Source organism: Nannobrachium achirus (genome assembly GCF_963921795.1).
Source record: "Nannobrachium achirus genome assembly, chromosome: 21".
Taxonomy (NCBI): domain Eukaryota; kingdom Metazoa; phylum Chordata; class Actinopteri; order Myctophiformes; family Myctophidae; genus Nannobrachium; species Nannobrachium achirus.
Window position 1 is genome coordinate 14,362,827 of NC_137828.1, and position 25,886 is coordinate 14,388,712.

Genomic DNA, 25,886 nt, shown 5'->3' on the forward strand with positions numbered 1-25,886 from the left:
TCAGTGGTGTAAAGTAACTTAGTACATTTACTCAAGTACTGTACTTACATTAACTACAATTTCGAGCCATGTTTTACTTTACTGGAGTATTTCCAATTTTCAATATTTTTACTTCTACTCTGCTACTAGCCTCGCAAGCCATCCCGAGTTACGTCATCACCAATGTGCTTCCTTTCTCGGTCTGGTGTCCCTCCCATCGAGTCTCTTTATGAGAATTTGGTTCTCAATTTCCAATCAAAAGGCTGCATTTTGAGTGAACCCGCCTCACACCGCTCCTGATTGGTCGAGCGGCTGCTACAGCTCTCGCATTTAGTAAACAAACATGGCGGACCCCCCTGAAAATAGACAATCTACAAGCTCCCAGTGTGTGGCATTGTGAGCTTGTAGATCTGCTATTTCAAAAGAGTACTTTCTACTCTTGGTACGGAACGCCGGTAAAACATGTCTTTTGAAAGGCGCTAAGAGAAGCTGGTAGCAAGTACAATTTGATATAAGTGATATAAGTGGTGTAAAGAAACTAAGTACATTTACTTTACTGGAGTATCTACTGTGTTCAGTACTTCTACTTCTACTCCACTACATCTCAGAGGAAAATGCTTTTACTCCATTACAATTATTTGACAACTTTAGTTACTAGTTACTTTATATACTTTGATTATCATTACAATATATACATTAACCACATCAGCTCTGTATACATTTTGGACTTTTGAAAATAGCCGATCTAGAAGCTCACAAGGCGTCGCCTCGAGCTTGTAGATCTGCTATTTTCAAAAGATTTTTATACATTTTAACATTTTGAAAACTTGTGAAATGAGAAATTCTGCATAATGACTACTTTGTACTTTTGGTACTTTAAGTATTTCCCATTTACCAATACGTTTGTACTTTTACTCAAGTAAATTCTGATTACCGGACTTTTACTTCTAACAGAGTATTGCTTTTACTCAAGTAAAACATGTGAGTACATTTTCCACCACTGCCAATCTGTATTAGGGCATTAACGACTTGTGATTTTAGCAAGTCGACTCGACTCAGTAAAAAGTTGAGTTGAAGTCGACTTTATCGTTTGATGACGTCATCACATCACACACAACCCCCCCAATTATTTTGGGGGGTCCCCAGATGATTAACTTAATGTGAAACATTGTTTTCTCACTCAACTGTAAACAAACCAACACAAAGTTTAAGTATATAGAGGGTATCTTTACATTTCTAAAGTGCCAATTTAAGGACTTTTTAATACCTCTAAAATTACAAATTAAACATTGTCCAAATTGTCAAATATATAGAGGCAGAAATTGTGAAAATAGACGATCTACATGCTCACAACGCCTCGCGATGGGAGCATGTAGATCTGCTATTTATACAATAGAACCATGTTATACCAAATGTAGCCTCGGAAACCCAGACTTTTATTTATACCAAATGTAATGTAGCACTGTAATATTGGATCATTCCGTCTTTGACAATAAGCAATCCTACTGTTTGAATGCTGTACAGACTCACTAATGGAGCAAAAATAAGGATAGAAAAAAATACAAAGGGTTTTTTTTTTCAACTTCGACTTTGTCTTTCTCTGGTGGGAGCCGACTTGTGTAATGAAGTCGACTCAGTCCTAATCTGCCCTAATCTTTATATTAACATTACAGAATTGAGCCCTTGCATTTTGCAAGGATGCATGGAGTTCTGTTGGTGCTGGCAGCCGCTCTGCTTCTGGACACAGTGGAGAGCCGCAGCTGCCAGCCTGGTGAGTGCATCTTTAACACTGCATTTCTGAATGACTTAGAATAGGTAGGAGTCATAAGCTTTATTGTTTCAATTACATTTGATTACATTATTACTACTACTACTACTACTACTACTACTACTGTTACTGCTACTACTTTATTTCTGCCATCGGTGAATGTGTGTGTGAATGAGTGAATGTAATGCACACATCTAAAGACGCACGCACGCACGCACGCACTCACTCACTCACTCACTCACTCACTCACTCACTCACTCACTCACTCACTCACTCACTCACTCACTCACTCACTCACTCACTCACACACACACACACACACACACACACACACACACACACACACACACACACACACACACACACACACACAGTATAACGCAATGACTACGGTAAATAACATAATACCAAAAATATAACTGATTTTTTTTTCTCAGTGCCAGACCAGCTCCCTTGTGAAATCAAAGAGATAGTGGAGGCAGCTAAAATCAAAATGGATATGGAATTCAAATTCACCAGGGACGAGTGAGTATACTATTCATTGAGAATGTTAAAGAAATAAGAATCAGAATCAAACGTAATTGTCAAATCACAAGTATGAAGATGTCCAATCAAACACAGTGTACACATTTGTGTAGGTTAAAAAATAAATAAAAATATATATATATATATATATATATATATATATATATATATATATATATATATATATATATATATCCAAAACAAAACTATATATTTATTTTATTTTATTTTCTATAGGTTTCTTCCCAAAATGTATAATAACACTGTCTGTCAGTTATGTAACAAAAGAGGAATACATAGGATTGAATAGGAATAAACCTGACATAGGCCACATTATTTACTGACTGACATGCAGTAAAAAAAAAAAAAAAAAAGAAAAGAAAAAAAAAATCACAAAACCAACATGACTTAGGCCTTTTCCTTGGCCCAAGTCACACTAGGGTGATAGACCATTATACTAAAAGGGAAAGCATGATCCTTGTTCCTTCAATTTTGAGGAAGGCAATTTTACTAGCCATAAATCATAACTCTTGTAGAGTGTCTTTATTTTGAAGACGTTTTCTCTCTACAAGAGTTATAAAGGGGAGCGGGGACGTTCTTGCTGGGTGAGCACTTCCGTCCATTTTCTGCTCATAACATGTACAAATCAATATATAAGGTGCTCACCGCATTGCCCAAACTGTTTTCTAGCAACCCGTCCACTTGTCTGCATGTGTTAGTCCATATGTTTCAATAAATTAATGTTTACTCTACAAGAGTTATGATTTATGGCTACAATTTTACCAGAGGTGGCCATTGTCATGAGGAGTCATTATTAAGCAAAAAGATAATTTTCCCCAAAAAATTATTTGAACTTAAAAAGGTGACAATGACCAATTCAACACAGAAGCGTGTGTTTTATAGTTTCTCTGTCATGTCCAATCCATCATAGAATGACAGGCCGGATCCAGAGGGACCCCAGCGTCATCTCCAATGCTCTGCTCACCATGAAGCAGCCTGTGGGATCAAGCCGGACCGCGGTGCGCTTCGCTGACATCGCGGCCATGAGCATCAGCATGGCGATGCCCAATAAGGAGGAGGAGAGAGTGTTTTCTGCTGGTGATTCAGTCAGAGTGTATGAAAGGGTGCGTTCGTAAATGCGCACCGGGTGTGGTAGAGTGCTCGTTTTAGGGTTAGATATCACAGTTATTGTCCACGACATTGCAAGCGGCACGAAGGCCAGCGGACCTTGGGGCGCGAGTGCCCGCGAAGAGCGGGCCAGGGCCGCGCTGCCGGCGGAGCGCCGCGCGAGTTACGAAGCCGTGGTGAATGCAATCGTTATATTTATGTAAGGCCTGGGCAAGCCCACGATAAACGCCCGCGCAGTCCAAGTGACCACAGCCGGTAGGAATACTCGCCACCCGGTGCGCATTTCCGAACGCACCCTTTGATACACTCGGACTGAAACACCAGAGGAAAACACCATCCCCAATAAGGAGACAGGTTGGCTTTCTGCTGTACTGTGCATAATCAAAGATTTGCCAAAAATGTCAAGATTTTTCAAACATAGCAGATCTACAAGCTCACAGCGCGGCACTCGGTGCCGCACTGTACGCTTGTAGATCTGCTATTTTTCCATAGCTAAAGTATGAAATTAGGCCTAAATTGGTTAATATTTTCAGAAATCTCCAACAGGCTTTCTCTCTGTGGAACCAGAGACGTCTGCAACAGTATATACAGTATACACTCTATTGGAGAAATACAAGGTGTAAAGGTGTTGTTGACGCTTTGTATCTCCGTCCCAGACAAGATCTCTGAGAAGGACATGGACCTCATATTGGATTTGTCCGGCTGCTCGGCCAAGACTCGCCCCCTCCCTTCCTGCCCGAGAAAGGCCGCGTTCCGAACGCCCTCCAGCGTGTGCAACAACAGGTGAGACGGATCATGACACCAAGAAGCAAAGATGTACCCGATACCAGTCCGTCGTTCCTGGTACACAGGTCTGCAACTCTTCTGAGAGCGTACACATTTTGTACAATCTCAGAATTATGGGGGTCTTTGAAGTTAAAACGTTTCGGAACCACTGATCTAGGCATAGATACAAAAATTAAATATAAAAATATTAATTAATTAATAATTGTTAAAGTGCAGCAACAAGTTATTAAAATAATGATGTAAGAGTATAAAACAGTAGTGCAACATCTACTGAAGCATTCACAATATGATTTTAAATGACATCATCATTGGATTGACACAAATTAACTTGCATTCTAAGTATTGCTAACATTAATTAATGAGATTAATTCATGTTAACATTAATTGCCGTAATCTCAGTCAGTTAGTTGTAAGTAGATATGAGCAACTTGTAGTTGCTGATGTTTCCAGGCTAACATTGTTTTAGTTCTTGTTAACAAATAGTTAATGAGGCAGAGCAAGCACTGCACAGATAGCAAGGCTGTACACATTAATGTTGCAACCTATATTGTGGATGTACTATTCAATCCAGTTACTGTAGCTCTTGTTTTGAATCCTTTTGGGGGTGTTGACATTGTCATTTGTCCATTTGTCATTTTGGTCAAAGAAATTGGATGAAAAGAACTAATATTTTGGGACCATCGCTCCATTTCTCAATGATTTGTAATGCAGGCTCAGATGTGTTGCCAACCCATGTGGTCATGTGATCCAAGATGACCGCGGTGTGAATAAGGTCTATTGCTTCACTTTGTGCCACTGGTTAGCGTTAGAAAAAAGTTATGTCCATTGGAAGTGAAACTCCTGGAAAAAAGGTCCCAAAACCAAACACCAAAAACATTTCCCTGTCTCCGGACAACATCAATGCTGATTAGGACGCGATGGGTGGAGTGGGGTTGACGCGAAGGTCAGTTGGATTTTTCCAACTGGACCGAAGCGAAGCGTTCACGCCGCCTCATTCGGATGGTTCGCGCCACGCCTGGTCCCGCGTCGTCCTGTCTTTGCACTCACTTTATGTATGTCATCGCACCGCTCCAACTATCCAGCTTAGAACGCAGCAGAACAAGAAAAAGCTTAGCTAGCTGTACAATCTGTAATCCTTGCCTTTGCCTGTAAGGAAATACCCGTTTCTAGGGTCTTCCAACACGGCCTTCGTCCGCTGGCTTCCTGCGGATTACCAGGATGGCTTCTCTAATCCCAGAGGATGGTCTCGTAGACGCCGCCGCTTTAAATGCATCCTCCCCTTGGTACATGAACACAGCACTGTGTTTAGTTTAGTTCACTTCACTTTAAATGCATCCTCCCCTTGGTACATGAACACAGCACTGAGTTTAGTTTAGTTCACTTCACTTTAAATGCATCCTCCCCTTGGTACATGAACACAGCACTGTGTTTATAGTTTAGTTCACTTCACTTTAAATGCATCCTCCCCTTGGTACATGAACACAGCACTGTGTTTATAGTTTAGTTCACTTCACTTTAAATGCATCCTCCCCTTGGTACATGAACACAGCACTGTGTTTAGTTTAGTCACTTCACTTTAAATGCATCCTCCTCTTGATACATGAATACAGCACTGTGTTTATAGTTTAGTTCACTTCACTTTAAATGCATCCTCCCCTTGGTACATGAACACAGCACTGAGTTTAGTTTAGTTCACTTCACTTTAAATGCATCCTCCCCTTGGTACATGAATACAGCACTGTGTTTAGTTTAGTTCACTTTAAATGCATCCTCCTCTTGGTACATGAACACAGCACTGTGTTTAGTTTAGTTCACTTTACTTTAAATGCATCCTCCTCTTGGTACATGAACACAGCACTGTGTTTAGTTTAGTTCACTTTACTTTAAATGCATCCTCCTCTTGGTACATGAACACAGCACTGTGTTTAGTTTAGTTCACTTCACTTTAAATGCATCCTCCCCTTGATACATGAACACAGCACTGTGTTTAGTTTAGTTCACTTCACTTTAAATGCATCCTCCTCTTGGTACATGAATACAGCACTGTGTTTAGTTTAGTTCACTTCACTTTAAATGCATCCTCCTCTTGGTACATGAATACAGCACTGTGTTTAGTTTAGTTCACTTCACTTTAAATGCATCCTCCTCTTGGTACATGAACACAGCACTGTGTTTAGTTTAGTTCACTTCACTTTAAATGCATCCTCCCCTTGGTACATGAATACAGCACTGTGTTTAGTTTAGTTCACTTCACTTTAAATGCATCCTCCTCTTGGTACATGAACACAGCACTGTGTTTAGTTTAGTTCACTTCACTTTAAATGCATCCTCCCCTTGGTACATGAATACAGCACTGTGTTTAGTTTAGTTCACTTCACTTTAAATGCATCCTCCTCTTGGTACATGAACACAGCACTGTGTTTAGTTTAGTTCACTTCACTTTAAATGCATCCTCCCCTTGGTACATGAATACAGCACTGTGTTTTGTTTAGTTTAGTTCACTTCACTTTAAATGCATCCTCCTCTTGGTACATGAACACAGCACTGTGTTTAGTTTAGTTCACTTCACTTTAAATGCATCCTCCCCTTGGTACATGAACACAGCACTGTGTTTAGTTTAGTTCACTTCACTTTAAATGCATCCTCCTCTTGATACATGAATACAGCACTGTGTTTAGTTTAGTTCACTTCACTTTAAATGCATCCTCCCCTTGGTACATGAATACAGCACTGTGTTTAGTTTAGTTCACTTCACTTTAAATGCATCCTCCCCTTGGTACATGAATACAGCACTGTGTTTAGTTTAGTTCACTTCACTTTAAATGCATCCTCCTCTTGGTACATGAACACAGCACTGTGTTTAGTTTAGTTTAGTTCACTTCACTTTAAATGCATCCTCCCCTTGGTACATGAATACAGCACTGTGTTTAGTTTAGTTCACTTCACTTTAAATGCATCCTCCTCTTGGTACATGAACACAGCACTGTGTTTAGTTTAGTTCACTTCACTTTAAATGCATCCTCCCCTTGATACATGAACACAGCACTGTGTTTAGTTTAGTTCACTTCACTTTAAATGCATCCTCCCCTTGGTACATGAATACAGCACTGTGTTTAGTTTAGTTCACTTCACTTTAAATGCATCCTCCTCTTGGTACATGAACACAGCACTGTGTTTAGTTTAGTTCACTTTAAATGCATCCTCCCCTTGGTACATGAACACAGCACTGTGTTTAGTTTAGTTCACTTTAAATGCATCCTCCCCTTGGTACATGAATACAGCACTGTGTTTAGTTTAGTTCACTTCACTTTAAATGCATCCTCCCCTTGGTACATGAATACAGCACTGTGTTTAGTTTAGTTCACTTCACTTTAAATGCATCCTCCTCTTGGTACATGAACACAGCACTGTGTTTAGTTTAGTTTAGTTCACTTCACTTTAAATGCATCCTCCCCTTGGTACATGCATACAGCACTGTGTTTAGTTTAGTTCACTTCACTTTAAATGCATCCTCCTCTTGGTACATGAACACAGCACTGTGTTTAGTTTAGTTCACTTCACTTTAAATGCATCCTCCCCTTGATACATGAACACAGCACTGTGTTTAGTTTAGTTCACTTCACTTTAAATGCATCCTCCCCTTGGTACATGAATACAGCACTGTGTTTAGTTTAGTTCACTTCACTTTAAATGCATCCTCCTCTTGGTACATGAACACAGCACTGTGTTTAGTTTAGTTCACTTTAAATGCATCCTCCCCTTGGTACATGAACACAGCACTGTGTTTAGTTTAGTTTAGTTCACTTTAAATGCATCCTCCCCTTGGTACATGAACACAGCACTGTGTTTAGTTTAGTTCACTTTAAATGCATCCTCCTCTTGGTACATGAACACAGCACTGTGTTTAGTTTAGTTTAGTTTAGTTCACTTTAAATGCATCCTCCCCTTGGTACATGAATACAGCACTGTGTTTAGTTTAGTTCACTTCACTTTAAATGCATCCTCCTCTTGGTACATGAATACAGCACTGTGTTTAGTTTAGTTCACTTCACTTTAAATGCATCCTCCCCTTGGTACATGAACACAGCACTGTGTTTAGTTTAGTTCACTTCACTTTAAATGCATCCTCCCCTTGGTACATGAACACAGCACTGTGTTTAGTTTAGTTCACTTCACTTTAAATGCATCCTCCCCTTGGTACATGAATACAGCACTGTGTTTAGTTTAGTTTATTTTTCTTTAGTGTAGTTTACTCTGTATTAAGTTAAGAAATGTACAGGAAAAGTAACTAGTAACTCATGTGTTCAAATAAATGTATTAGAGTAAAAGTACTTTTTTTTTTTTAACAACAAGGGTTCATATTTTACATTGTAATTAGAGAAAAGAAAAGACGAGTGTTAAAAATGTTTTCATTTAGGCCTACTGCTTTCTATTGTTTTAGCGATTTTTGTATTTTGATTTCAGTGGGTGGGGGCATGCGTGCAAGTGGCTAAATATGTATTTTTTAGACACAATAAGACGTCAATTTCTTTGTTACTATTTACACCAGCCCCCATAAGTCACATCTGCCCATGAAAGATTGTGGTGCATCTTGGGAATGGGCTTATTGTGTCTAGAAATACATATTTAGCCACTTGCATGCTAATCAAAATCGTTAAAATCAATAACACAATAGAAAGAAGGAAATGAAAACATTTTAACACTCATGTTTTCTTTTCTCTAATGACTATCTAAAATATGAACCCTTATTGTAAAAAAAACAAAGTTGTCCTTTAAGTAGATTACTCAGGTAAATGTACTTGTCTCTGGCCAGGCGAGGAGAGTGTCCAACCGCGTGCTGACCACGGCCAACGAGGACGTGAAGAGCGACTGCGTCTACAGCCACCTGCTGACCATCTTCGGCCAGTGGACCGACCACGACCTGACCTTCACCCCTATCTCTGCCGTCATCCGCGCCTTCGAGGATGGCGAACAGTGTGATGAGACGTGTGAAAACAAAGCGCCTTGTTTCCCTATTAGGGTGAGTGTCGCAGCATGGCAGTTAGTGAATATACGGTGTATGCCAGGGGTTTTCAAAGTGGGTGACGGGGCACCCTGGGGTGCCGCGACGGCAGTCCAGGGGTGCCGCGACGCGAGATCATTTGATAATATTTGGAATTTATTTGGACACTTGAAAAAAATATTTAGTATCATTTTAAACTTGTAGTACAAAGTACAAAGTTATTTTCAGTCAGTTCTAACCAAATTGGCTATTACAGCCGATCTACAAGCCGATCTACAAGCACACAACACCTCACATTGTGAGGCGTTGTGTGCTTGTAGATCTGCTGTTTTCACTAGTTTAGTACATTTTATAGATGATAATACAAAACGAACGGTTTTGGACATACAAGGTTTCCACCTGACAACGACGATATGCTATAAAAATAAGGTGCTGGGAGTGAAAATTATAATGTAGGGGTACCTCGGATTAAAAAAATATTTATGGGGTGCCCTGAGACAAAAACAAAATTGGGAACCCCTGGTGTATGCAGTACATACAGTACAGTAGTTTGTGTAGTCGCGGGGGGAAATCTCGCTATTTCTACATCCCATTATTTCGACTACTGGCGTCAGCAGGTTACTGAGGTTAGGGACGGGTTAGGGTTTGGGTCAGGTTTAGGCATAGAGGTTAACATTCACCAGCGTCGGCAGGTTAGCATTTTTTGATTGATTGATTGATTGAAGGCTTTATTAGAAGTTTGCATAGGAAAATGTACAGATTCATGACGGTACAGTTCACTGGTACAAGGTCTACTAAAAGGAGATCCATGAAAAGACTAAGCTTATTTCAACAGGAAACCATTAAAGTATCTCATATAACATTGAATGACAGACAAATAGAACACAGTACTATGCAGTAGATATGTAAAGAAAAAAAGAAAACAGTAGGTCTATACAATCAGTAAGTACAGTATATACAATATATACAAGGAAGGGGCAGGTAACAGTAAGTCTAAACAATCAGTATGTACAGTATATACAAGGAAGGGGCAGGGAGGGTAGGGTTGGGCTAGGTTTTTACCAGTTGTGAACGGCTGCTGCCTGTAAGTGGTTTTTTAGGGCAATTTTAAAGGATGCTAGTGATCCACACTCCTTTATGGCCTTCGGTAAGGCATTCCACATTTTTGTGGTGTAGCAGAAGAACGAGTTCGACCCTTTCTTTGAGTTGACTCTGGGTTGAACGTGATCTGTGGCACTGCCTCTGGTGTTGTAATTATGGACATCCTTAACGTTTATAAAGTATTTTGACAGGTACTTGGGTATCATAGTGGTGTAGTGTATCTTGTACACCAGGCCCATTGCAAGTTGCTGTACTCTGTCATCTACTCTGAGCCACCCCACTCTTAACTGGTGAGTAGCGGTGAGGTGAGTCTGATTGGGAAGGTTAAGCAGGACCCTAATTAGTTTATTTTGGGCTGTTTGGAGTTTAGTTTTTAGGGCTTGTGGGGCGTCACGATACCATACGTGGACTCCATAGTCAAAGAGGGGCTGGATTATTGCACCAGCTATGGTCTTCAGTGTGTTGAAGTTGACCATTGGGGCGATCCTCTGTAGGAAACGAGTTCGTTGGTTGATTTTTTGTATTACTTTTGAAGTCATCTTTTCGCTGGAAAGATTAGCTTCAAGGATACATCCTAAGTAGGAGATTTCGTTTTTTCGTGTTATGACCTTGTCACCCACTTTGATTGTGAAGTTCTCTACCTTTTTGAGGTTATGATTTGATCCAAAGAGGATGGACTCGGTTTTGCCCAGGTGAATTGATAATTTGTTGTCGTTAAGCCATGTGCAGATCTTACTCAGTTCAGAGTTAAGTGTCTTTTCAACCTGCAAGTGGTCCTTGCCCGAGACTAGGAGAGCCGAGTCATCCGCGAACAGGAACAGGTTGCAGTCGCAAGCAGATGCCATGTCGTTCACGTATATTAGGAACAACAGAGGTCCCAGTATGCTACCTTGGGGAACTCCACAGCTTACTGGGAGGGGGGGGGGACAGGGTACCGTTAATCTCCACCACCTGTTCCCTCCCCACCAGGTAAGATTGCATCCAGCTCACTGCTGCGCTGTCAAGACCGATGGCTTTTAGTTTCTCAATCAGAATAGCATGATCCACGGTGTCAAATGCCTTCTGGAGGTCCATCATGACCATGCCACTATACTTGCCCTGATCCGCTTCGCGTTTGATTTGGTCAGTCAAATAGAGAAGGCATGTGTCAGTGGAATGGGATTTTCTGAATCCAGATTGGAACTCGTAAATCAGATTATTCTCATCGAGATATCTTGCAATCTGTTCGTAGACTATTTTCTCCATGACTTTGGATATGGAGCTAAGAATGGAAACGGGGCGGTAGTTTCCAGGGTCTAGTTTGCTACCTTTTTTATGCAGGGGGGTTACTTTTGCTAGTTTGAAGTCCTGGGGGACATGACCCTGTTCGATGGAAAGGTTAATTATGTGGGTAATGATTGGAGCAATGGTGGCGGCTGAATCTCTGAGAAATCTAGCTGGGATTTTATCAAGGCCAGTGGCCTTGTGTTGAGGTAGGGCGCTCAATTTTTTAAACACTTCATCAGTTGTCACTGTGGAAAGTTTAAAGCTGTCTTTACTGACGCCCAGTTTTTTGTAGAATGTATTAACAAATTCTTCACCATACCGCCCAGATGGGGCGACCAGTCTTTTGACCAGTGAACGGGCAAATACCAGTAAAATACTGGGACGTAGAACAAATGTTATGTTGGAATATCAACACGCTCACGAGTTGCGGTCTCATCGGAACGGGACAACATACCAAAGCCTTGTGGGCAAGACTGAAAGAACACAGAGATCTTTCTTTTACCAAGCGGTAAGACTTTTGAACAAATAGTGCAAATACATACATAGGCTAAAAAAGGTGATGTTTTAATTTAGTGGATACTATTAAGATTTGTTACTTTTTTAAAACCTAAAGTACACTTTTAGCTAACGTTTTAGATTTTTATTATGTGATGATGCTTTTACATAATAGGCTATTTATATTCTCTTTTCTACTAATGAACTGCAATCAGAGGAGCCCTGACAAAAGAATCTCACCCTTCTTCTACTGTAAAGTATTTTTTAAAGTGTGGCAATAAATGATGTATTCTGATTCAGTAATATTACACAGTATATTCATAGGAGCGGCAGTGGCTCAGGAGGGTAAAGTGGTCCGTCTGGGAACCGGAAGGTTCCCGGTTCGATCCCGGGCTCCCCCAGAGTTAGTGTCGAAGTGTCCTTGAGCAAGACACTGAACCCCTAATTGCTCCCGATGAGCAGGTTGGTTTCCTCCCCATCGGTGTATTATTGTGTGTGTAAATGGGTGAATGTAATGCACAATCCGCTATATAAATGCACCATTTACATTTATACAGAAAACATTTTGTTAATCTAACCGCACTGTAGGGCATTCACGAATAGTGATTTTTAGTATTCAAATTAATCGACCTCTAAGTATTCGAATAGTCAAATATTCGACAGGACTGGCCAAACTGTCAAATATTAAGTAAGCTAGAGGCGAACATTGTGAAAATAGCAGATCTACATGCTCACAACGCCTTGCAAAGCGAGGCGTTGTGAGCATGCAGATCTGCTATTTCCACAATATTTATCTGTGGAACCGAGTCACATTAAATGTAATACCTACAATTCCAAGTTCTTGTCAGAGTGGGGGTCTCCAGTTCAAATATGTTTATTTTGGGGGTCACGGCCTAAAAAGGTTTGAGAACCCCTGGTATAGAGCATTAACAAATTCATCCACCAGGGGCATTGACAACTCATTCTTATGACTTCCTATCTAGCCAAGCTTTATAAACTATATATTTTTTAAAGAGAAAACCATACAAAAATAAAAATAAGCGAATATTCAACTTCGTTGAACAACGTCGAATAGTGACTTTGCTATTCGAATATTCTAATATTTGGTGAATGCCCTACCGCACTGTTTATCCATGAAGTCTGAGACGCTGAGCCCCAACGTGTTTCTGTGTCCCCCCCCCCCCCCCCCCCCCCCAAAAAAAAAAAAAAAAAAAAAAAAAAAACAGATCCCCAGAAGAGATCCCCGCAGAAGAGATCCCGCTTTCCGCAACACTGAAAATCAGTGCATCCCCTTCATCCGCTCGGCAGCCGGCTGCGGCTTCGGCAACAACGCATCGATGCTCGCCGTGCGTCAACAGATGAACGCCATCACAGCGTTCATCGATGCCGGCCAGGTCTACGGCTCGGACGGCGTCAAAGCCGGCGACCTCCGCAACTTCACCAGCGACAGGGGCCTGCTGCGGGTCAACACGCGGTTCCGCGACAACCGCCGCGAGCTCCTGCCCTTCAGCACGGTGACCGCCAACATGTGCGCCACGCGGAGGAAGATCACCAACGTCCTCAACGCCGAGGAGGTGCCCTGTTTCGTTGCCGGTGAGTGACGATTGCTATGATTTCTTTTTTTGTTTCACCAAAAATGGCAATGGTGCAAAATGTACTCACATCGTTTACTTAACGGTTAAGTAAAAGTACCAATACTGCAATGTAGAAATACTCTGTTACAAGTAAGGCTGAAGCCACACCAAAGTACCTATGAGAGTGGAATCCCCATTCCGCCAATGAGAATGGAGGGTTTTTTTCTTTTTCGTTTTTTTTTAAAGATATCCTCTACTGACATGAAACCGCCCCCTTCCCATTGAAATGCATTGGCTGGAAAGGGTTCCACTCTCATAGGTACTTTGGTGTGGCTTCAGCCTAAAAGTCAAGAATTCTAAATGTACTAAAAAGTACAGATGTACTTGAAGTAGCCTCGCGTTGTGAGGCGTTGTGAGCATGTATCTCTCTCTTAGTGCTCTTCACAATAGAACCGTGTTATACAAAATGTAATGCCTCAACTCTTAGTGCTCATAGGGTGGGGGGTGGGGGTCCCCAGTTAAAATATGATTATTTTGGGGGTTGAGAACCACTGATCAAACTAAGGGTGTTGGGTGATGGTTCTGTTGAGTTGTGTGCGCACAGAACAAGATGACGCCAGGCAGTATCACACGGAAGGTTCTGAAGGTCAATACACACACATAGAGTATATATAAATACAGTATAGGACACATGACCTGACCAGAAGATATGAGACAAGGACACAAACAGAATGGATAGGAATAAAACATGCATCTTGGTGTCATTGTGCACAGACAGACAGACAGTCAGTCAGTCTATCTGACAAAGTAGTTGATGGCCATCATATCAATATCGGTTGTGCTCCCGTAAGTGATTCGCCGCATGTATGTACTGTACTGTACTGTACTGTACTGTACTGTACTGGGTCAAGCAGATAAAGGTCACAAAGATTTAGAAGCTATCCTGTGTTATACAAACAAATAAAGTTTAGTCAGGAACACTCAAGTCAAAGTAGGTTTAACCATTTATTGCATAAATGGAATACAGTAAATCTAGAGGTGGAAAATACTCAAGTAAAAGTACTCAAGTAATTACTCAAGAGTAGTTTTTTTTTTGAGGATCTGTACTTTTAAAGTCATTTTTAAATGCTCTACTTTTACTCTTACTTTTGAGTAATTTAAATAGTAAATACTTGTACTCTCCGTCTTCCCCTTTCTCTCATTCGTGACCCCGAGAAACTTAAACTCCTTCACTTGCTTCCTTCCTTTCATTCATTCATTCATTCATTCATTCATTCATTCATTCATTTATTTATTTATTTCGAACATTTAAAATTAGTATAAAAAAGACAAAGTAAATAAAAGGAAGATAAAATAAAATAAAAAACTGCAACAAAAATGATATTGAAAACATCCTTAAATTATAGTTCATGTTCGAAAAAGTTAGTGTATGTTTCATAATATTATAATTTATATCTGCAAAGTAACTAAAGTTAAAAATGTATTGGAGTAAAAGTATAACATTTGGATCCGGGATGTAGTGGAGTAGAAGTAAAAGTGTTGGAAATTGGAAATACTCAAGTAAATAAAAATACCTAACAGCTGTACTTAAGTACAATTCTTAAAGTCACCTAAAGGGTTAGTGTCACTTTAAGAATCATCTTAAAAAACAAGTTAGTATAGCCTGACTGTATGACTACTTACTGTACTGGTCAGCTGTTGTTGGGGGGCGAGGGGCAGATTACACTGTGACATGAGCTTCAGACTGTTTCAGACCGTTTTCAGAGAAGCTCATGTCACAGTGTAATTTGCCCCTCAACCCCTTTAGGTGGCAGTACCCCTTTAAGTAAATGTACTTAGTTACTTTGTACCATGTCTATAAGTCCATTTGACCGTTGTTGTAAGTTAGGTGTCTCTCAGCCGCCTTGTGTTTTTCTATTGGTTACTCACCCCATGGAGACTTGAGTTCAATATTTATTTTGTCACATTCCTAAGCCAATAATTTTGATTACAATAAATATACGTCAATAGAAAAAATGTAATTTTGGGTGTGAACTACTCCTTTAAAACCTTAAATCACAACCTACCCTCGCTTTGCGACAGGTGACGAGCGTTCCAACGAAAACATCGGACTGACGAGCCTACACACACTGATGCTGCGCGAGCACAACCGTCTGGGGCGAGCTCTGGGCAGCCTCAACCCCAAGTGGAAGGGAGAGAGGATCTACCAGGAGACCCGCAAGATCATGGGAGCCTACCTACAGGTGGGTACTACCCGGTATCAATACGCTTTGGGCTTATCAAGCCTGTTATCGAGCATACTGGCCCATGACGTCATGTTTAAACCATCAAGATAAGAGGCGATCAAGAAATTATTACACTTTTCATAATATACTGTATAGCCATTTAAAACTTATTGCACATTAATGAAAGGTTGTTTTAATGATATTTAATGATAATGTTTTGTACTTCGTCAATTGTTATCTTCTTAAGTAGATGGTGGTCAGAAACTAGCCTGACTGCAAGCGTCAGACTCAAAGGGCTTGTGAGCTGCTGTAATTGATTGAGCCATACAAGTGTCAATAGCTCGTTAGTCACTGAAAGCATCAAAGACTACAATCTGTTTGATGTCTGTAATAAGAGTGGAGGGGGGAATGTGTTTGAATACACACAGACTCGCCTGATTGGCTGAATGGTTTTGAACCAGGCCACCACCCACCACGTGCCCCAAGCCTACTGCCCTGATTGGCTCGCCCTCTCTGAGGGCTGGTGGAAAAAGCTTATTTAATGTGAAGGGCCAGACTACACAACACCACCACTACCAACAGGGGGTGGTGTTGTGCAGTCTGGTTTATTAACCAGGCTAGTCAGAAACAAGCTCACAGTCACAACAACTGGCCAAAAAAAAAAAAAGATACCAGTTCTGTTCACTGGCTCAATAAGCTGGATGCCTGGATCGATAAGGTGCTCATGATGAATACAAATGTACGATAAATAAAAATGAATTAGGCACTCCAGGTGTTAAGTACAGTACTTGAGTACTTAGTACTTAAAGCCCCTTTTCGACAGCAGCTTTAGCACCACACTATACAACACCACACCACACCGCACCGCTTAAAAATATCTACATTTTCCATTACACAAAAGTACCCTTAACAAATTGACCCTTTTAACTGTGATTATAATGCAATATGAATTTGTATTACAACTATCCTAATTATAATACACTACTAGTAAGACGCCTCAGGGCTCAGGGCGACAGTGATGTGGACATCAGGGATGTGGACATCAGGGATCTCCTAGCCTCGGAAACCCAGACTTCTTTAGGCGATCGGAAGAAAAAGAAGCCTGGGCGATCGAGTTATGATTACTGTTGTAGGAAGTGTAGAATTTCCCTAACCAATCAGAGTGCAGAGAGCGTCGCACCAAATGTGTTGACGTCATGACGCACCAGTGTTCTCTGCGCTGAGCAGAGGAGCAGAGGGGGGTGGGGGGGAGGAGAACACATGCTATTGGCTGGAGACTTGCAGAGAGACTCACCGCGCCCGCCCATCTGCCTACACTAAACTGTCCGCGTTAGGTTAGAGTGGGGATCTCATATATGGGCATAAAAGGGATTCTGTTAGAGTGATATTTCAGTGATATTACAGTGAAGCCAGAGTGGTTCCCCTGAAATCACAGTGACATCAGAGCCTGCTGACATCATGATGACACATTTTTACGGTCTATGGTTTAAAAGGTGTACACGTCTACACAGACGCAGACAATCTGTGACGTTTCTCATGGTAAAGTGCGACCTTCGGTCGAAATAATGGATTATAACTGTGATAATAATACACTATAAAGTATTAATGTATTACTATGATACACTAAATTAGATTATAATAGTGGTTATAACACAATAGAATCTATTATGTATTACAACTATATCCTGGTGTTCTAAATGAAAAGTCATTGAGTGATCAGTCATTATGAAGTGTTTGGCCCTGTTTGGCCTAGCTCAGACCTACTCTGGATTGGATACTTTTTAGTACCACGTTTAGTACCACTTTCACACCACTCTACCCAGGTCCTTGTAGTGGAAAACCTGGCACAAGTGGGCGGTGTGGTGTGGAGTGGGGTGGTGTTGGGCCATGTCAGTGGAAAAGGGGCTTTAGTTACTTCACGCCACTGCTCTCTCTCCCCCGATGTGAAGGTGATCACGATCAGGGACTACTTGCCCCACATCGTGGGCGAGGTGCCCGCGTACCCCGGCTACGACGAGAAGGTGGACCCCAGCATCTCCAATGTCTTTGCCACCGCCGCCTACCGCTTCGCCCACCTGGACATCCAGCCATTCATGTTCCGTCTGGACCAGACGTACCGGCAGCACCGCCAGTTCACCAGCCCCTTGCTGCACAGAGCCTTCTTCACGCCTTGGAGGCTCGTCTTTGAAGGTACAGAATCAGGGACGTGCAGAGAATGTTAACTCTCAAATACCTGGAACGCGCCCGAGTCGCGTTAGATTTTAACCACTTTAACCATTATTTTATGCTTTAACTTTAGAAAAATAGCAGATATACAAGCTCGCAGCGCGGCACCGAGTGCCGCGCTGCGAGCTTGTAGATCTGCTATTTTTGAAAAATCGTGAAAATGAGTGCAAGTCTTTGAATATATTTGACCCAATCTTTGACCCGACTTCCAAATCCTTCTTCTAAATCATGCTGTTCTCAAACTTTTTCATGTCAAGGACCCCCAAAATTACATGTATTTGGCCACGGACCCCCATCTCAAAATATGTTGTTCCAGGGACCACCCAGAAGCAAATATTAAAGTTACAAATGTTAGCTTTTAAGTAGATATATTCAAAGACTTGAAAAAAAATCATGATTTTTCAAAAATAGCAGATCTACAAGCTCACAGCGCGGCACTCGGTGCCGCGCTGTGAGCTTGTATATCTGCTATTTTTCAGTAGTTAAAGCAGTCAATAATCCTAGGCCTAAATGGGTTAAAGAGGCAGGGGCTGAAATTTCTAAAAGGGCCTTTTGGTGGAAATATCGAAAATAGCAGTCAGACCTCCAAGCTCACAACACGTTGCAGCGCGACGCGTTGTGAGCTTGGAGGTCTGCTATTTTCGGTGCGTCATACCACACTGAACCAAAGCATACTCAAGTGAATACTGGAGATGTGGCGTACTGTATGGAATTCTACACAGAGAGGGCAATTATTTCAACATAAGATACTGCATTCAAGTTCAGGAGAGTTTGGACAAGCTTAGGCAATTCTCCTCTCTGCGCAGAAATCCATGCCGTTACGCCACATCTCCAATACAGACATGATTATGCTTAGTTCAGTGTGGTATCAAGCACCGAAAATAGCCAACATCCAAGCTCACAGCGCGTCGCGCTGCACCGCGTTGTGAGCTTGGAGATCTGCTATTTATGATATTTTTAGACATTTCAGCCCCTGCCTCTCTAACATTCTCTGCACGTCCCTGCCAACAGGTGGCATAGACCCCATTATGAGAGGCCTGATGGGTCGCCCGGCCAAGCGGGGCACACAGGACGAAATGATGCACGACGAGCTGAGAGACCGGCTCTTTGAGATCTCCGAGCGCTTGGCCCTGGACCTGGCCAGTCTCAACCTGCAGAGGGGCAGGGACCACGGCCTGCCTAGTGAGTACCTTCTGTTTGGCTATACTTTACACCCAGGGACCATCCACTATTTTATGCTTTAACTATTGAAAAATAGCAGATATACAAGCTCACAGCGCGGCACCGAGTGCCGCGCTGCGAGCTTGTAGATCTGCTATTTTTGAAAAATCGTGAAAATTAGAATTTTGACCCGATTCTATAAGTGTCTTTTGAATCCTTCTAAGATTTTTAGAAAAAAACTATGTTTCTATGTCAGCAATCTGGCCAGCCATCGTCAAAGAAAAGGTCCTTTTCACTTAACTGGAGCTCAGTTAGTCTGTTCTTGAGAGACTGGATGGTTCTCAAACCTTTTCACGTGAAGGACCCCCAAAATGATATTTATTTGGCCACGGACCCCCATTTCAAAATATCTAGTTCCAGGGACCACCCAGAAGCAAAATTTGAGTTACAAAGGTTCGCTTTGAAAATACATATATTCAAAGATTTGCACACATTTTCACGACTTTTTCAAAAATAGCAGCGCGGCACTCGCGGTGCCGCGCTGTGAGCTTGTATATCTGCTATTTTTCACTGGTTAAAGCATTCAATACTTTTAGGCCTAAATGGGTTAACACCCAAGGGGCCAAACTCCTTCAGTAAAGAGATAAGGCCACTAGAGGTCGCTCTGCCAAAAGGAGTTGTCTCGTTCCTCAACGAGACAACAAAGGGTTAACTGTGCAGCGTGCTGCGCGCATGTTGTGTTCCCTGTGAAAGACCCTAGTCACACCGTGGCTCGCAGAGAGAGAAAATGGCGCGACTAGGCTGCATTGATTTCCATTCTAGGCTGAAACATAAAAAGGGCTTTATCTATGAATGAGGTGCAAAGAACGCCAGGGAAGCAGAGATCTGATTGTTTTCATGGCGACACTTTACCGCGATGGTCGGCCCCGGTTTGGATTTTAGTTTCGCGAGCGTTTGTAAACAAATGGATTTTCTTCCTCAATCGTCAGTGGACACGTGCACACGCACAAAGCTTCCGAGGCTCTTCAAAATAAAGCGTGAGTGAACGGCGGCAGCAGCAACAGCTAGAAATGTTAGAAACCTTGGCATCCCATGTGTTAAGAAAGTTTGAGAACCACTGACGTAGAAACACGCGTTTTCTTTTTCAAAAACCTTAGACAGATTTAGAAGATGACTTTTATAGAATCGGGTCAAAGATATTCAAAGACTAGCATAGATTTTCACGATTTTACAAAGAAGAGCAGATCTACAAGCTCGTAGAGTGACAATCGGTGCCGCGCTGTGAGCTTGTATATCTGCTATTTTATCTTATTTTATCCTATTTTATGCTATTTTTATCTAAGGAGCCACACGATGGCGCCAGAGCCAGCAATAAGTGGCCAGTGATTTCTTCCATAGGCCGCTGCATTTATTTTGAAGGGCCAGAAGCAAAGTGTGCACACTTGGTGTCACATCACACGATAACCTGGATGTTGTTATTGTAACATATAGTAGAAGCCATTGCCAGCGATAATCTATCATTGTCGTGCTATTTTGCCATGAAAAATGCGGTTAAGGGTGATCAGAACGATCTAAAAGCTCACAACGCGTCGCAATAATCATAAGAAATGTTTCATATCGTCCCATCCTTACAGGCTACACCAAATGGCGCAGGTTGTGTGGTCTCTCGGAGCCCAAGACCCTGTTGGACCTGATCAGACTGTTGGGGAACCGCCGGCTGGCCAGGAAACTCTTCTCCCTGTACGGCACCACGGACGAGATCGACGTGTGGATTGGAGGCGTGTCCGAGCCCTTCATACCCGGCACCCGGACCGGGCCCCTGTTCGCCTGCCTCATCGGTACACAGTTCCAGAATATCCGTCAGGGAGACAGGTAAACCCCATTCACTGCCGAAAATAGCTGATCTACAAGCTCACAACAGAGTGTCAGAGTGTGACACCCACACACAACCAAGCGTAAAATGCCTTGTCTTTTAGTTCTGCCTATTATCTCTTCTACACTAGTCCCTCCATAACATTGTGTAGATCTGCCATTTGTTTTACCAGTTTGGGTCCCCAGTTTGACGCCCCTGTTTGAGTCTCTGGGCCCAAAAGAATCAAACCATTGTTCATGTGAATCCATTTCAGACTGTGGTGGGAGAACCCAGGGGTGTTCACTCCCACACAGAGACATTCCCTGCAGCAGACGGAGCTGGCCCGCATCATCTGTGACAACACCGGCATCAAGGAGCTCCCCGCCAAGCCCTTCCTGAACACACCCATAGGAGAGTTCACCAAGTGCACAGACATCCCTGAATTCGACCTCCAACCGTGGAAGGACGGTAGGGACTGAGCATCTTAACGCAATGGTTCTCAACCTTTTCAGCCCCCACCCCCACATTAATTAATCATATTAACACAATTGCGTCCAGGAACGTGATAGGAATTACGGCGGTGTGGCGCCGCCGCCAAGGCCCCGCTATCACGTCCAGGGACGTGTTACCTGGTTACCATGGTTACCAGGTAAACAGGCGCTGCGGCTTCATATCCCATGATGCAACTCGGCCGCCAGCATCAGGAAGCGTGTAATCTCCATAGGCTCCTATTCATTGCTGCTGCACAGAAACGGCATCTTGGAATCTATCGGGCCCAGAACCGTTTTTTTGCGGTTAAAAATTTCAAGCGGTGGTCACACCGTCTCCTTAGCGTGACTGTGTGTGTAGCTATGCTTGTGTGTGTCTGTATGTAGCCGGAGCATCATCTGCAATACCGCTGAGTGACCAGTGGCGGCCTGGGTGAGCATGTATGTATGGGGTGCAGTTTGGGTCAAAATTCTAAATCACACACACACACACACACACACACACACACACACACACACACACACACACACACACACACACCGCCACCACCCCGCACATACTTGGGTTTGATTTTACATTTCCGTGTGAAAGTAAACATACTGATCGCCATTACAACATTGTGAATTTCCACAACATGGACACGATCGTGGCTTCCGGGGCTCTTCAAAATAAAGCGCAAGTGAATGGCGGCACTCTGTAGCCAAATAATTACAAAAATAATGGCAATGTTCCAGTTTTTTAAAGTATAGTTTGTTTATCACTTTTGATGCACTATGGCCTTTCTTTCTTTCTTCCTTTCTTCCTTCCTTCCTTCCTCATGTGGGGACCCCCCTGGGTGTCCAGAGCCACAGGTTGAGAACCACTGTCTTAAGGCACAAATACATTCTGTATGTTTGACCGATTTGACTGAAGACGATTGACACTATCTTTTTTTTTTCTTCCATTCTTTCTTTTTTCTCACTTGTGTTTTTCTACGCATCAAGGTGCTAAAGGCTTCTGTAATGATTCACCTGAAGATCTTGACTGAACATGACACAAGGTATAACCACTGTTACACATGACATACTATAGTTTTCAATATGTTTACCATCAGATAGATGTATACATTTAAATGCAACATGCGCCCTTAATGCCAAAATGTAATGGTGACCTCATGTTGGTTTGAATATTAACTCATCTAGTGCCATTTGCGTGATGTCACGCAATAAGTACTAGAGTACTTACAGTGCCGAATGCGTGATGTCGCGCAAAAAGTAATAAATTACTGTAACGTTGAGTACATTACCGAGTAGAATGGCCGGATGTCCGGAGACGAAACCCGCGCTGATTTGTCATCATCACGGCTCCACAAGCACACAATAGTCATCCCATAACATTGAGGTGGACGGCCGATCTCATCTTTAATGTCCATTATCTCAAAACAACACTTTAGAAGCGAAGATGGAGGCAGATGCTCGCTTATAAAACACATGTATAAACGCTCCATTGCAATCCAGCATGGCACCACGTAAACAATGATCGGTTCCGGCGCACGACCCGATGACGTCAGACCGGAAGTGATCACGCTGTGGCACTTCTGGCTTTCAAAATAAGAGAGTGCAAGCGGATGGAGCCTGCGTGAGGCACTCTGGACATCATTGCGACCGAAAATCGCGGGCACAAAATGAGTTAAAACTGGGGATGTCATTATTTTAGAAATTATTTGGATACAGAGTTCCGCCATTTCCTGTGCTTTATTTTGAAGAGCATCGGAAGCCACGATCATTTCCATGTTGTCAACCGGGGTGTTTACTTTCACATGGAAATGAAAAATTCCAACCGCGGCCGACCGTCTAAGTGTTCTGTGAAGTAGATAAAGCCGTTTCTTTGCAGCAGCAATGAATAGGAGCCTATGGAGATTACACGCTTCGTGGTGATGGCGGCCGAGTTGCATCATGGGATATGACGTTTTTTTCTTTTTTTCTCTCACCAGCCGCCGCGGCAGCACCTGTTTACCTGGTAACCATGGTAACCAGGTAACACGTCCCTGGACGTGATAACGGGGCCGTGGCGTCCCACCGCGGTAATTCCTATCACGTTCCTGGACCCAATTGGCATCGGAAGTTTTAATAATCATTCCTTTTGTCCCCCTATAGGGTCGCAGCACGAGGCACTCTAGCTGCGAGCGGGTCCCGTGGACACAAAAAGCAGGCACGCCTACAACACCAGAGGGAGCACCCACGATCTGGTACCCTCCGAATGTAGCACAAACATGGGACATTTCTCATTGTACTATACTCAGCCACCAAGGTGGAATGCCACCCATTAAAGGAATAGTTCACCCCCAAAATGATGTTTTTCCTATTGATTACTCATGCCACGGAGACTTGAGTTCAATCATATCTTTTTGTATTTTTCATATTCCTAAGACAAAAAAAATGTATTATAGTAAATTTACCCCCATTGATTCCGCATTTGGGACCCGAACTGGAATCAATGGGGGTAATTTTTTTGTAATGAAATTATTGTGTTAGGAATGTGACTTAAACAAAAAAAATATTATTGAACTCAAGTCTCCATGGCATGAGTAATCAATAGATATAAAGTCATTTTGGGGGTGAACTACTCCTTTAAAGGATGTGAACTGGCCAGAAAAAGCATCTGTCGGGAGGTGGAGTTCGATATTAATTCACATTGATTCAAGGGGTACATTCACCCCATTTTACCTTTTTCTCCTCTGTATTTGTATTTGTTGATGACATGTAATTTAAATGAATTTAAGTGTTAATATGCTATGCTCTGTTGTTTATGAATTGAATACATAAAGGACCACAATGGAAAACATATTTTTTTGTGTGTGTTATCCTTTTTAGCCTATTTTTTTACTTATTTTGACTAATAACATACAGGGCCGTGCAGAGAATGTTAGAGTGGCAGGGGCTGACATTTCTAAAAGGGCCTATTGGTGGAAACAGCGCTTTTGGTGGAGGTCGGCTATTTTCGGTGCGTGATACCACACGGAGCTAAGCATAATCAAGTCAATTCTGGGAATGTGGCGTAACGGCATGGATTTCTTCACATAAGATGCTGCATTCAAGTTCAGGAGAGTTTGGACAAGGCAATTCTCTTGAATGCTGCATTGTATGGTATGGACAGGGGGCATTTGCATTTCTTTCACCATAGTAAAAAGTAATTCAATTCAGTGCATTCATGGTCTGGAGAGGGCACTTTTTACAGACTGATAAAAGGGCAGGGGCTCATGCCCCCTTTGATGTCTATGTGTGCATGTGCCTGCTGCTAACATATTCAATCAATCGATCATTCTACACTGTTACAATGTGCAATACATGGCACCAAGACCTCCTTTCACCTGTGTGACGCGTTAATGTAATAATTTTGTCGGTAACGAGTAGTGTAACGGCCCTACTCCTCCGAATATATTAATAACACTACAAATACTGCCTGGTCGCGTTACTCGTTACTCGCTACTTTTGTACCTGCAGTTCCTGCTTCTGCCTTCAGCAGGAACCGATTGTAAACATCATCACTTGTCTTTTAGAACATTGGAACTGCCATTTCCCTAAAATAACTAACTAGAGAAGAGGTAATCAAAGTGATTTTCAGCGCAGCAGCATGTCACGGTGACACTGACTGTGCCAATCAAGCAGCAGCCACATAAGATGGAGCTAAACTCCATTTTAACCATGATAGATTCATTAAAAACAAACATAATTTTTTCTGGTGACTCCTAATACCCTCCTAATACGTGAGTAGGCCATGTTTTTTCGATAACTTTTTAAATTTATTTTTAATAATTCATTTTTTGTTTGTAGAATTATTAAACCGATTACCGATTGGTTTGTGGTGCGGAGCAACCCTAACCCTACTCTGATTCGTTGGAACAACACCACATGGCTTTCCAGCCACCGCGATTGGTCTGTGGTGCGTGGCGGGACAAATACACCAGTGTGTATTGGCTGGCTGATGACGTAGCTACCCTAACCCTACTCTGATAAGTTGGAACACCACCCAATCAGCAACAACCTCGCTACATCACAACGGACGTTCAGAAATGCGAGTCAACTGAATCATTTCCAGACTGATGCGGAGAGACAAAACAACGCGGAAAGGAGCCAACAGGCTGGCACCCAGGCTAACTGTAACAACCTTTTCTCTGGACTGCCATCAACAGCAACAAATGGCCTTAGGCTATAGTTCAAAAGGCTGCAGCCAAAGTACTAAACAGGAAAAGGAAATATGATCATATCACACCAACACTCATAGCACTTCACTGGCTGCCATTACAGGCCAGAGCCGACTTCAAGGTCCT

The 25,886-nt window shown here is 42.3% G+C and overlaps 1 protein-coding gene across 1 annotated transcript; it reads left to right on the forward strand.

The window, feature by feature from the left end:
- Positions 1 to 1,677: 1,677 nt before the first annotated feature.
- LOC308306606 (eosinophil peroxidase-like) lies at positions 1,678 to 23,924 on the forward strand (the record flags this gene model as incomplete). Its single annotated transcript, XM_080751645.1, has 13 exons — positions 1,678 to 1,750; positions 2,185 to 2,272; positions 3,204 to 3,370; positions 4,057 to 4,183; positions 5,340 to 5,469; positions 9,000 to 9,206; positions 13,334 to 13,643; positions 15,707 to 15,867; positions 17,799 to 18,039; positions 19,087 to 19,257; positions 20,871 to 21,108; positions 21,363 to 21,556; positions 23,713 to 23,924. 13 exons carry the CDS (start codon positions 1,678 to 1,680, stop codon positions 23,733 to 23,735), a joined length of 2,130 nt encoding a protein of 709 aa, XP_080607771.1. The 3' UTR covers positions 23,736 to 23,924.
- Between the last annotated feature and the right edge of the window lie 1,962 nt (positions 23,925 to 25,886).